We start from the raw sequence: 13,004 nt of genomic DNA, 5'->3' as shown, positions 1-13,004 counted from the left end.
ACCTACTTATGATTCCCACATATTTACTGTTAATATGACACAAGCGAGCATGCCAAAAATTAATAGAAGACAACATGTAAGTGGTGTCATTGTAATAATCATAAAATTAATCAGCAAATAAATTTAAGAGATAAAAGTGACGTTTATTCTCATCTGTATTATAGGAAGCCACTTTTGCTTCATGTGCCTCGTAGTCTTCATCATTCATCTCCTCGGTTGGGATTTTGTTTGGATTCTTCTCGGTAAGAACATATGCAACTTTCAATATAGCGATCTCGGTTGTCCCTTAACGTTTTGTTGTATTCCGGACTCGGTTCCGTGGAGTTGGTAGTTGTATCTATCTTGTTGTCGTCCTTTAATTTCATTTGTTTGAGTTTTAGGATGTGTTGGGCATGTTTTGAACAGGTGGGTTGAACCTTGGTCTAAAATCTTGTTACCAGGTTTTTGGTCGTTCCGCTCGAGCGGGCCTTGTTGCGTTCGAGCGGAGATTGCACACTTCCAGTTTTTCGTGTCCCTGCAAAACTTCTGCAGGTGTGATTTTTACGCTCAAGCGGGTTTCTTTACGCTCGAGTGGTAGCGCTCGAGCGGGTGCTTTGGCGCTCGAGCGGGTAGTACTTTTTGGTGTAAGTTCTGGGAGGGGAAAACCTATGCTCGAGCGGACTGGTTTTCGCGCTTGAGCGGGTGTACTTTATTCTTGTGTATTGGCACTCCAGCGGGCCTTCTTGTGCTCGAGCGTACCTAGTTTTTTGTTCTTGACACTCGAGCGTTGTGTTCTTCGCTCGAGCGGGAATGTCGTATATCAGTTGGCAGCTGGGAATTTTAAAATCACTTTTTACATTCCCTCTCTCTCTCTCTTACTTTCTAAAAAGACATTTTGAGAGCTCCTCTCTCTAGAAACGCCCTTCTCTCTAGGGTTTGATCTAGTTAGAGTGTCTCACTATCCTCTGGCCTTTGTAAAAAGCGTGTGGATCGTCGAGGGCTCCATTTTGATCCGTGGATCTTTGAGTTTGGAGCATTTTTGTTTTCTTCTCCTTCTCCATTTGAGCTCTAACTTCGAGGTAGGGATATCTTACTCTTTCTCATAAGTTTTACCTTTGAATTTTAGCATTTTGATGAGTTGGGGGTTGTTGGGTAATTTTGAGAAAGTTTGGGCCTTTGTGTAATTTTACAAAAGTTAGGGTTTTGTTTATATAAACTTATATGCATGCTTGGCATAGAGAAATGATGTAAATGATGAACTATGGATGAAAGTGGAACCTTAGGGTTGTAATGTTAATTATGAGAAATGCTCTAATTACATTGATAAATTAATTGGTATAATTAATTTGAAGAAAAGAAGAATTAAGTTGAGAGTGTTGGAATTGGATGTGTATGGGATTAAAGGGTGTAGTAGATTTGTTCATCGCTCACCTAGTTGAAATGTTGATTATATATCCATTTAGTGCATTTATTTTCAGTATAGAAATAACTGCTTTGGGCTATCGGTGGAGGATAGTCTTGATTGTTGTAGACACTGCATGATGATTAGGCAAACTAAAACTAATCGATTGAGTATGCTATTGAATATAGCAACTGGAATAATACATTATTTCTATGTGTTGATTGATTGTATATGATCTATGTTTATATACATGTGTTGCGTGGGAGGAGATAGGGAATGTACTCCACGGTTTAGGGGAAGATAGGGGATGGACCTCTAAACCGGATTTTGTGTGACATTGATACAGCACTACAATGTGTATCAAGTGTTGATTATGGAAGTGTTTGAATTGATTTGATATAGCACTATAATGTATATCGTTATCAATTGTAAAGTATAGAAGTGATTCTATGTTATGTTGATACAGCACCGAAATGTGTATCTTTCTAAAAGTGTGAGAATGGTTTATGTGTTACTGATACAACATTAAAATGTGTATCCCTTAGAAGTTTTGAAAGTGTTTTAAAGATGAGTCTAAATCTCATTAAATTATTTGGCTAGATGTTGAGCCTTGTTTTCAAACTCAAAGTTGGAAAAGATAAGGGAAATGAAATGTAACATGGGCTTAATGTCATGAAATCGGAATGTGATATATGTGGATGTATCTGTGTTGACCATCTATCAACTGCTAATCTTTTAGTCATTGTTCATGGCTGGTTTAGTGTATTTCTACTGGGCTGTGGCTCACCCTTTATGGGACATCATTTTCAGGTACATGTAGCATGCCACCTCCAAGGACATACCTTGGGAGGCTAGAGGCAGACTGACTGCTTGTTATTTGCTACCTTCTTTTGATGTATTACATCTAAATTCAAGCCAAGGGCTTAATATGTATTGAGTTAGCACTCTTCTTTTTGTAACCAAGTGTTAACTTGGAAAGCTATAAGCCCGTAGGGCATTTACTTTTGTCGTTAACATGTAATCTTTTGTAAGAACTATTTTGATTTAATGGAAAGGTGGTTGGTTTCTTTGTGTCAATGCATGCCTAATGAGATGGGTTTTATTTATTATTTTGAGGGCGTTACATTCAAAAGGCTAAGGTAAAAAAAGAACTTTTCCTTTCCACCTCTTAAAATGAATTCCTTTGAACTTGAAAGGCTTGTTGAGATCTCCAATTCCATCATTGATTTTTTCTGGTACTTGTTCCATGATTGATCTCCTTAAAATTGTTGGTGAAAATACCAGAAAAAATTATATTTTATTGATAAATGATGCAAAGAAAATGAGATACAAATAGATCAGGCTGAGGCACGGATATCTCGTTTTCTTTAAGGAGATCAAGCCCACTGCGGTAGGAAGAACCCCAATACCGATGTAGCAGTCACAAAACTATGACTTGTCCCCTCCATGGTACAACAGCCCGACCACTTGTCGTATCGTTCAGGCCAACTCTACATAAGATGGTGAACCCAAAGCTCCACCAATAAAAACACCCTTCTTTGGTAGTAATCTCTCTTGTATAGAAAATAGTTGATGATATATAGATAGAAAAGAGTAGACTATTTATAGGCCATTAGGACCTTACAGTTACACCAAAATAATGACCATTAACCAAGTTCATGAATTCTATTTAACCTCCATTCATGACCAAGAGGTTACCAAAGTAATGAAACCCCATTTATGACCAAGATATATAAATAAAAATATAAATAAATAAATAAAAGATATTAAAATGGTCCAACAGTTCACATTCCAACGAGGGGGTGTGAAGGTGAAATTCCTACTTAATTTGTGAAAGTGATTTCAGCTTGAGTGGCTGACCAATAATCATTTTTTTCATTCTATTGAAGTATTCGTGATCTTATTTTTGGTGCCAAAGCTAGAAGAATTGAATTTCTTCCTCCTCTATGCACCCCTCAATATTCTACACTGCACAATTATTATGTTAAAATAAGTCCAATGGAGGGCCAGTACACTTCTCACAAATATTCTAATTTGCTAATTGGCGTATACTTAAGAGTTACTCTTAGTCCTATCTGCGGTTTGGCATAATCTAATCATATTATAAAATAATTTAAATATCCAATTAGATTATGAAAAATTTGACATGATGTAATTTGAATCCAGACCTGTATTCGGGTTCTTAGTGTCGGTTAGTGTGTGCTTTGCAATTAATGTATATATGAGTTATGTGGCCATTTCAATGCATCCTTGGTGTTCACCATGCTTTAAACTACTATATATTTCACCATTTATTTTTAGATCCATCACATGCATAAGTAATTACATTGAAGTTCCCTCTATGTAACTCTTTTTATAAAAAAAATTATTTATTTATTTTTTATGGCCATTGTTTCTTGATAAATTCACTGCCCTTTCTACTAGTCGATTCTCTGATGAATTTTTGGTCAACTTGTCACCGACCGTGAAATCTCCAGCTACTGATGACGATGACCTGCTGCAACCTGTGTCTGATTATCGGATTTCGGATGGCAACAAGAAGGAAGTCCCTTCTCCTTCTCAGCAGCAGCAGCACAAGAAGTCTAGAGGGGAGAATGTTATTCACCTCATTCCACTTTTTCTGCTTCTTTGTGCTTTGATTCTTTGGTGGTTCTCTGTTCCTCTTAATAAAATTTAATCACCTCTCAAACAACCTAACCTAACCAAGAACTTCTTTTGTTTTTCCCTCTGTTATTGTCCTGGTGTTGGAATGAATTTATCTTTTTCTTTTTATTGTATCATGAGATGATGTATCACTGTTTCATTGTTTTGGCTGTTGTTTCCGAATGATTAAAGTCAGAAGATACTTGAAGTTGAAACGTATTTTTTAGTAGACCATTTTATTTTTTTTTATGAATCTTTAATTTTTAATTTTATTTTTGTGTGCAGAAAACATTTTCCTATGACTATATCCTGAAAACTAACGGTGATATTGTTGGACAATCTTCACTGTATTTAAATAAATTAATTCTGTTTGTGTACTAAATGACAAACAGAATACAAAAGAAAAATAGGAAAGGAGAGATAGTTTGATTACAAAAATCAAACCAATAAATAAAAATAAATAAATAAATAAAAATTTATTTTGTTACAAAAACAAAATCAAAATCTGATTTAAATATATATAAAAAAATAGAAAATAAATTAATAACTTACTTGATTAATTCTTGAATAATATTATGATCAAGTCTAGTGTTCAACACTGTGTCCTTAAGATAGATTCGTCCTATCTACGGTACTTTCAGAATATGGACGTCTATCTCCTAGGATAAAATGATCAATCAACGAATAAATACAGTACTACAATTTATTCTCACAACAAACACACTAAGTGTTTATACTCTTTCTCACAAGAAAATAATGCAGCAATATTTAGTTTTATGACTTACTTTTTTTGCTTGTCGTGAATAATTTCCTAACCATGACGTGTCTATTGCATAGGCTGTGAATGCTAATAACAAAGATTTTGTTACGGTTTGCAATGTTAGTCGTACATAATAAAACTTTCTACGACGTGCATATGGCATGCCATTAATACATTAACTATACACGACAAGTGGACACCAACTGTTAAAAATATTGAACATTTCACGATGTACAAAAAACCAGCCGTTAAAAATTACACTTTTCATGACGCACAAAAAGGCAACCGTATAAAATATTATACTTTCCACGACACGCAATTGCTATCATGAATGGTACCATTAAAAAAATATATATATAGCGCCAAAATAAAAATTTTGAGCGCCAAACACCAAAATATTAAAAAAAATAAAAAAATTATACAATGGATCTTTGGTTCTCAGTTTTTTTAGAGAGAAAAAGGGCGAAACAAAGGAGAAAGAAAGAGGAGAGAGTATAAAGAGAAGGGGGTTCGATCTATCTATGCAATCGATGCGAATGTCATTGATTGTTCTCTGGAGTAGATTGATTGTTATTGTTGAAGATTGCACACCACCGATTCTGTATAAGATCAAAATCAAATCGACTTTCTTATTATGAGCTAGTTTGACAAGCTGCGTTGCTCTTCCAATCTCAGCCGCTTCATTGCTGGCCTTCTCGTCTTCATTCTTTATCATTCCTTTCAATTAATCTCTAATTTTTTGATTCCTATACATCCCTAATTCTTCATCTTCTTCTTGTTCTTCTTCATCATCAAACCTTTGCTTTGCTTACATTCCTTTTTTTTCCTTTTTCCATCGTGGATCTCAAAGATTCAATCTCTAATAACTTTCTTGATTGAAGAGATGAAGGGAACAAAACCGAGAAGAGATGGAGAAGAGATAGGATTCGAATGAGCAAAACCGCAGGAGAAGGGTTTCAATCTCTCTCGATATTGCATTCTCTACCCAATGTTTTCTTTGAATTCGAAGGTTTGTATTCCAACGTTGATTAATTAGATATTTTGTTATTTTTGTGAAGTGAAGGTGCACTCTCTACTTAATGTTTTGATGTTCATTTTTGGGATTCTTTGTTGAAATGAATGATATGAGTTTTCTGAAGTACATAACTAGTGGAGCAAACTGAGCCTTTTTTAAAATTATTAAATTTAAATTTAAATTTTGTTCATTAATTGATATCTGTGAAGCCTCAAGTTAGAATTAAGAGGAGCAAATAAACTATCTTCTAAAATCACAAATCAGAGTAGTGGGATTCATGTAAATAGTAACACTCTGAAGGTACTCTGTAGAAAATGCCTGACTTCTAACATTTTGTACCTGAATTTAAGAATTGTGCAATAAAATGCCATTCCTGTTTGCTTCTTTTACTTGATTTTTAGATTGCTTTCCTGTGTTGTACTAGTTGCCTTTCTGAATTGGTTCCATGGTGGTGGTCAACGTGAGTGATTTTGATGTACATTCTTACTGACCTATGCAGAATGTGCATCACTGTCGAGCATTCCTCGTGGTAAATGGTATTGTAAATATTGCCAGAACATGTTCCAAAGGGAGAAGTTTGTGGAGCATAATGCTAATGTTGTAGCAGCTGGAAGAGTTTTAGGAGTTGATCTTATTGAACAGATAACCAAGCGCTTCATTCGAATTGTCAAAAATCCAGAATATGCTGAGGTCATTGCATGTGTTTTGTGCAGGTACTGGTTATGCTATGCAAGATTAATTATCAATCCTTAGATTTTCTTCATGATTTTTATTGTTGTTCATTCTGAGTCTGACATTGTGCTTATATAGAACTTTACCTTTAGCTAATATCATCTTTCTTTCTTTCTTTTCTTCTTCTTCTTCTTCTTCTTCTTTTTTTTTTTTTTTTTTTTTTTTTTTTTTTAATTTGTTGGTTTATCTAGAGGTTGATGTTTTTCAACTTGCTTTATGCAGAGGTTATCAGTTTAGAAAATATGGATTTGGTCTACACACAGTAATAGTTTGTGATTAGGTACTCTCTGTTCTTTATGTTAGTTCCTGCTTTTGTTTAATTAATTTATTTTTTCATCCGAGTTACAAAGTGATTTGAATCATAGTTGTCAAACTATGAATTGAAATTTCCTTTTTGTTGAATTGTGAATCGATTTGGGTTGCAAACCGTAAAGATTCTGTTTTAATTTTTGATACATAAAAATATATCTAAACATATAGATCTTAAAGATACACTATAAATAAATGAATTGCTTCTTTTAAATGATGGACATGGGTGTAATAGGGAAGATGCTTCTATCTATGTTTAGGTTCATATATTACGAATAACAATCTTTTTAAATTAATGGAGTTTGAAATCTAACTCCTTTTTGACCATGCTTTTGCTACTAAGTATAGAATGAAGAGTGTTCCTCTGGTCGATCTAGGAGAAAGGAAGATTGATATTATCATCACACAGTCTGCTGTTATTCACATGTTGGAGGAATGCGCCGGTCTTTTACCAGTCTAGTGTTATTTAATTTTTCTTGTGTAGTTGGATTAGCACTCATCCTATGAAAGAATTTGTTTCCGTGTTTAAAGAAGGTTCCTTCTGAGGTAGGTACCTATGACGTCCAAATTCCTGTTTTTTTTTTTTTTTTTTTTTTTTTGGTCATCTCATTGTGAAATTTTGTGGTGTAGATTATGGAGAAACTTATGGGTCATTCACAAAACTGGATGTTCTTCCTAGGAACTATTTTTCTATTTAGTTCACTATCCATAGAAAATTCTAAATAGTTGAGAAGTGCTGTGTTGGGTTGTGTTTAATTTGATTTTTTTCTTATGATCAGTAACACTTAACTTGATCTGCCTCTTCCTGTAGGCTTCACAATGAAAAAAAAAAATCTGTTATGTCCTCTTTTCCTTTTGGCTGTCTGTCATGCTGTCTGTGAAGTCTGTAGACATTTTTTTGGACATCATCACATACTTAGCTATGTGGCACGTAATCTAGAGCAACTAGATGTAGTAAGTTCATTCTTTATAGGATATGTGCAACGTGTCTAGGATTGCTTGAGAGGATGTAGATTTGTCCATATGGCCTGAGGATAATTTTTGAGAATTGATATTCACTCTACTTTAAACTTCTCACACTCCAATTTTTGTCTTTTAGCCTTTCACAAGGGGAGTGTGAGAGGCTAAATGTGGAATGTTAACAGCATCACTCTTAATTTCTTAGACACAAGAATCTAGCTACCTATTAATACAAAAGCTGATCACTGCTCAATAGTTGTTCAATACATCTCCAAAACCATATTTTTTTTGTCCTTGATTCAACTTTTAAGCATCATAGTTCCTCAACCCCAGTACCCTAGCTTACAAAAGATCACAAAGGCACAAGGGAAAAAGGATAAATGCACAAAATTTTTTCATAGAAGAGACATGAAGAGTGGGCCCACATGTGGATCCTACACTTTGTCTCTCTTTTGTTCTATGCAAAAATTCTGTTCTGTGCATGTAGCACAAATGGGCACAAGGTCACTGTTCATGGGTACTGATCACATTGCCCATAACAACCCTCAAACAGCCACTACAACCTTGTGTTCTCAGCCACAAAAGCCAATCAAATTCAGCCAGTGTACCTCACTCATTCTACATCAATTGTAAATTTGCAATTACTCTTTAAGGTTTTAGTGAACTTTAACTTAGAGGAGTACTCGACTCTTAGCACACACAATGAATGCAGGCAATGTCTCTTGCTAGTTGCACCAGAGACCAGGAATTGGCTCCTAAATGTACGGTTGACCGCTCTACTTGACAAAAAAGAGGCCCAACTGTTGGCCATGAATGAACAATGCAAGGTGATGGCCTTGAGCAGTTTGAACATTTAGTTTGGTAGTAGGGTCTTGATTGCATGTTGCCTTAATGTTTTTTCTGCTCGGCCCACTTGCTGACCTTTCTTGGGAGTCGGCAAATAATATTGGGCCAGAAAATCTACTTTCTTGAATGTACCATTGAGAGGAACGTGGGGAGCTCAAGCTCATTATTTAAAAATACTTTTGTGTTGTGATGTTGTTGACTGGATATGGGGTCAACACACTAGCATTTCATTTGTTGCTCTTCTTCTATTCCCTTCATCAATGACTCCCATTTCATACTTCTTGTTTTATATACTGCGAGATTTATTTGGCTTTTTTTTAAAATAATTTGTTTTATCAATATGCTATCTTCCGGAATTGCCGTGTAAGACTAGTAATCGTTTCTTTTCTCTTTCTTTCTTTTGTGTTTTTTTTTTCGATAAGTAAACGAAAAAATGCTAGTAATGTAATTTAATTTCCATTGCCAAGCATATACTAGGAACTGAATGAATTTCATAAGGGAGGGTTATGCACTTGCACGCATGTTTTGTTCTTGTATAGATAATCGAACTAACATGTAAATTTATATTTGCTCTGAATCTGTGATACTACTCTTTTGAGGAGACAGCTTACTTTTATTTCTCTATATTATCTTAGAGTGAGTTTTGAATTTTAGTTGAAAAACAATATCACTGTCATTTGTTTTTCTAGATTATCCTCTTGAGGTGTTGTTGGAAGCTGTCTCTCAACTCTTCTAGTTGATATGATTTTATTCTCTTCCTAGAAAACTTCTATTTTGCTGTTGATGGAACCAACGTTTTCTTGATTCACCATCACAGCAGCACCTAGCTAAGTCAACTAATTTGTTAATGTTATTCTATTTTTTGTTTTTTGTTTTTTTTTAAAATTTATATTAAGAGGCAAGTGCTGAATTGTGTGTCAGTGATGTAAATCAAAATCATAATATCTTAGTAAGCTACATTTGGTGTTGAAATTCAAAAAAGAAAATAAAAAACATATCATAGTATATGATAAGGGTTTACCCATGTTTGGTTGCTCAGAAAATTGGCCAAATTCTTTTGAATTATGCTTATTATAGTAGTAATGGATGTATATACCTTTGTTTGGGTTATGAGAAAATGGGCTGAAATATGAAAACACGAACTTGATTATAAGTGGAACTGTTCTATAAAACTTGAGTACTTAGCTGATTTTTGAACTGAAAAACCTGTAAATGCATCCCTTGTTGGGCTGCTGAGAAAACAGGGAAAACTTAAGGAAGCTTAATTTCGAATGAATGCTATGTAGATAATAGAAAGAATGCAATCGAGAAGTCAATGCTTTCAAATACAAATTGTTTTCCCAAATTTTAGGACTTTCATTTTTTCGAGTACCAAACGATTTATGAGTAAATTTGTAGTTTTTTTTTTGGGGGTGATTGCAGTTAATTTGCTAAAACCCTTCACTTGGTTGCTAAGAAATGGGTGAAACAATAAAAAACAAATGAGTTGCTGAACTATGAAAAATAGAAGTTGACATCAAGTGCAGCAATTCTATTGAAGTTCACTTGGTTGCAAGAATATATCTATAAAGAAAGAAAGGCTAGAAGTAGAGGAGAGAAAGAGACACAAACAGAGACAGTAAGAGTGTAGGTATCATGGTTGCAACCTTGTCTGCTTGGCCTTGGGAGAAATTGGGCCCATTCAAGGTAAATGGAAGTTGTTATACTACGACCTATCTATCTTTCTATGCCTTCATTCCTTCTGTGTTTATTTCCATTCCCAGGATTCTCTCTCTTTCCCCGCCCTCAAAATAAAAAAAATAAAAAATAAAAAATAAAAATAAAAATAAAAATCCAATTTGCTGTTTCTATTGATATTAGTTCTTAATGATATGAGATTAGATTTTGCTCTCATTTTGTTTTTTTCATTTTTTTCTTTTTGGTGGAGTATGTGATATATGGAGTCGTCTTTGCAAAAGTCATATATTCAAGAATGCAAAAGGATATCTATATATCAGATAGCCGTCAAAGGATTGTTAGCAGCCACTTGATGTTAGCAATGAATTTACCTTCAATGTAATATATAGGATTCTTTCAGGTAAAATTACCTATTTACTTATGGATGGAAACTTATTACATTTTCTTTAATGACAACATAAGAAAATAATTAACATTCTTGAAAGTTTATTTGGCTTGGATTGAGATCTTTATCATATGCGTTTTAATCTATTATTTGTTAAATATGTAAATCTTAATTAAGATTATATCTTAAGCATAGGATTTTTTTTATCACTCAAACACTCTAGTGCCTCTAAATTTCCTTGATATGCAGAGTTCAAAAAATTTTGCTATTTTGTTTATGATATTTCTATATTGGTAAGCAAGTGATGATGATGCATTGCTATTCTTTGCTTCTGCTATTGATGGATTAACTTTGACTCTAGGGATGCTACTTTAACATAGAAAGCTGAGGCTTTGGAATTGCAAAGACAACTTAGGCAACTACAGACTCAGTATGATATGCACTCTGGTCAGGCTTAAGCTTTGATCCAAGGAAGAAGGGCATGAGTTGCGGTAACATCTAGTGTGCTTAAGAATACCAATGTGAGACTTAAAGACACTGTTAATCAAGTGATTGAGCCAGTATTTTCTACAGATTTGAATCTATTTGTGTTCCAGGGATGGGGTGGGGGTAGGAAATTTCTATCTATATTCAGTTGTGCTTTGTTGTAGATCCCTTTACTAGATTTGATGGAGAGTTTTCCTTTCGTTCCAGCTAAGGTCCAGTCGAAATTTCTTTATTGATATTATACTGTTGTGCGTAATTCTTGGGATTGTTGCCTGTCTGTACAAGTAAGTCTCACTCTTTCTCAATGGAAAGTAAACACTTCATCACATTTTGTTAGTATTTGACATGCTTAATGAACTGCAGAAAACAATTTCATGCATGAAAGGGTGAACTTGTTATTAGACACAAAAAACTTTACTTGTAAACTAAACTGAGTGCATAGTTAATTTGGTTGGATTTTCATACAGACAAGAAATGCAACAGGGTTAGTTGCTTCAGCTATTGTCGTGGGTTTATGTGTCTTAGCACATACATTGGGCACTCTCATCCATGTGATAGGAGCAAGTGGATTTGCTACAGCTACAGTTGAAGCTGCAACTGCTATAGGAACTGTTGTCAGTAGTTTTTGATAATCTCTTAATAGTTGTCAATATGTTTAGAAAGTTAGATATGCATAGTTTTGGATGGTTTAAACTTTTTGTACAGTTTAGAACTTAAGGATATAGTTTTTAAATGTTTGGAATGTATAGACAATTGTTGAATGTTTATAATTTAATAATATAGTTTCTTTTTGATGTTTCAAATAATATTTTAGTGATTGATTGATATTTTGTGATGCTTGTTTGTAATATTTGTTAGATTGTACAAAATTGGTCAAATAAAACCTACTGAATTTGATTATAAAATTAGATTGTACAAAACAGGTCAAATATTGAATTTGCTGAATTTAAAAAAAAAATGCACATTCTACGGCAAGCAAATTAGGTCATTATATGAAATATTCCAAAGCATTTCACGTACACCGTGATATGTTCTACTTATCTACGGTAGGCTGAGCAAGTCATTGTATTATATATTTTACAGCACAAAATCGGCGTTATTGTTTCTCTTACCAATTAATGGCGTGCAAAAGTAGTCGTAGAAAAAGTAACAACGATGCACAAAATCTGTCATTAAATAGTTTTTAACGGCGTATGAAGCATGTTGTTGAAAGTGAATGACTTTCCATGACTGGTCATAATATGACGTGCGCTTGCACGTCGCAGAAGGGTTTTTACGGCGTGCATTGCGTGACGTAAAAACTCTTTTTTGTTGCAGTGTAATAAGTTTGAACCATACACTTGTTAACACTCATCATATTTCTATAGATTCACAAATTACCATTTGTCATTTACTCTAGGCTTGATACGAGACCTTTTAAATTAGCTCTTGCAAACTTGATAGGCCTTCATTAAGACTTTCTGAACTATCTTTTGTAGGCCTAACATAGCTTCATTAAGAACTTCTAAATCCTAAATGCCTCTCAAGTATACACTAAGATCTTAGACCTCATTGCACAAGCTCAAGTATTCATGACCTAGCATATGAACTTTGACATTCTTTCTCTCATCCAGTCTTGGGTGAATTATTTACAATTGGGTGAATTATTTACAATAGAAGGTTGAAGTGGAAAACTAATTATTCTATGTAAAACTCTTGGCATACTATGAAGGAAGCCTTTTTAACGTGTTAGAAGGCCTGAAATGTAGATCACGTTTGAAACTACCATTAGGCCTTTTCAAACATTTTGAAAGGCCAAGACTCCTACATG

The 13,004-nt window shown here is 34.2% G+C and overlaps 1 protein-coding gene across 1 annotated transcript; it reads left to right on the top strand.

Annotated features, from left to right (window-relative positions):
- The first annotated feature begins 5,309 nt into the window (after positions 1-5,309).
- Positions 5,310-6,930, top strand: LOC114302369 (uncharacterized). The gene is made up of 3 exons (XM_082873091.1): positions 5,310-5,793; positions 6,299-6,512; positions 6,754-6,930. The coding sequence occupies exons 1-3, from the start codon at positions 5,715-5,717 to the stop codon at positions 6,809-6,811; spliced, it is 351 nt and encodes a 116-aa protein (XP_082729217.1). The 5' UTR covers positions 5,310-5,714; the 3' UTR covers positions 6,812-6,930.
- Positions 6,931-13,004: the final 6,074 nt, after the last annotated feature.

Source organism: Camellia sinensis, chromosome 6 (genome assembly GCF_055761805.1).
Source record: "Camellia sinensis isolate YWXY chromosome 6, ASM5576180v1, whole genome shotgun sequence".
Classification (NCBI taxonomy): domain Eukaryota; kingdom Viridiplantae; phylum Streptophyta; class Magnoliopsida; order Ericales; family Theaceae; genus Camellia; species Camellia sinensis.
This window is presented reverse-complemented; position numbering and strand designations above follow the sequence as displayed.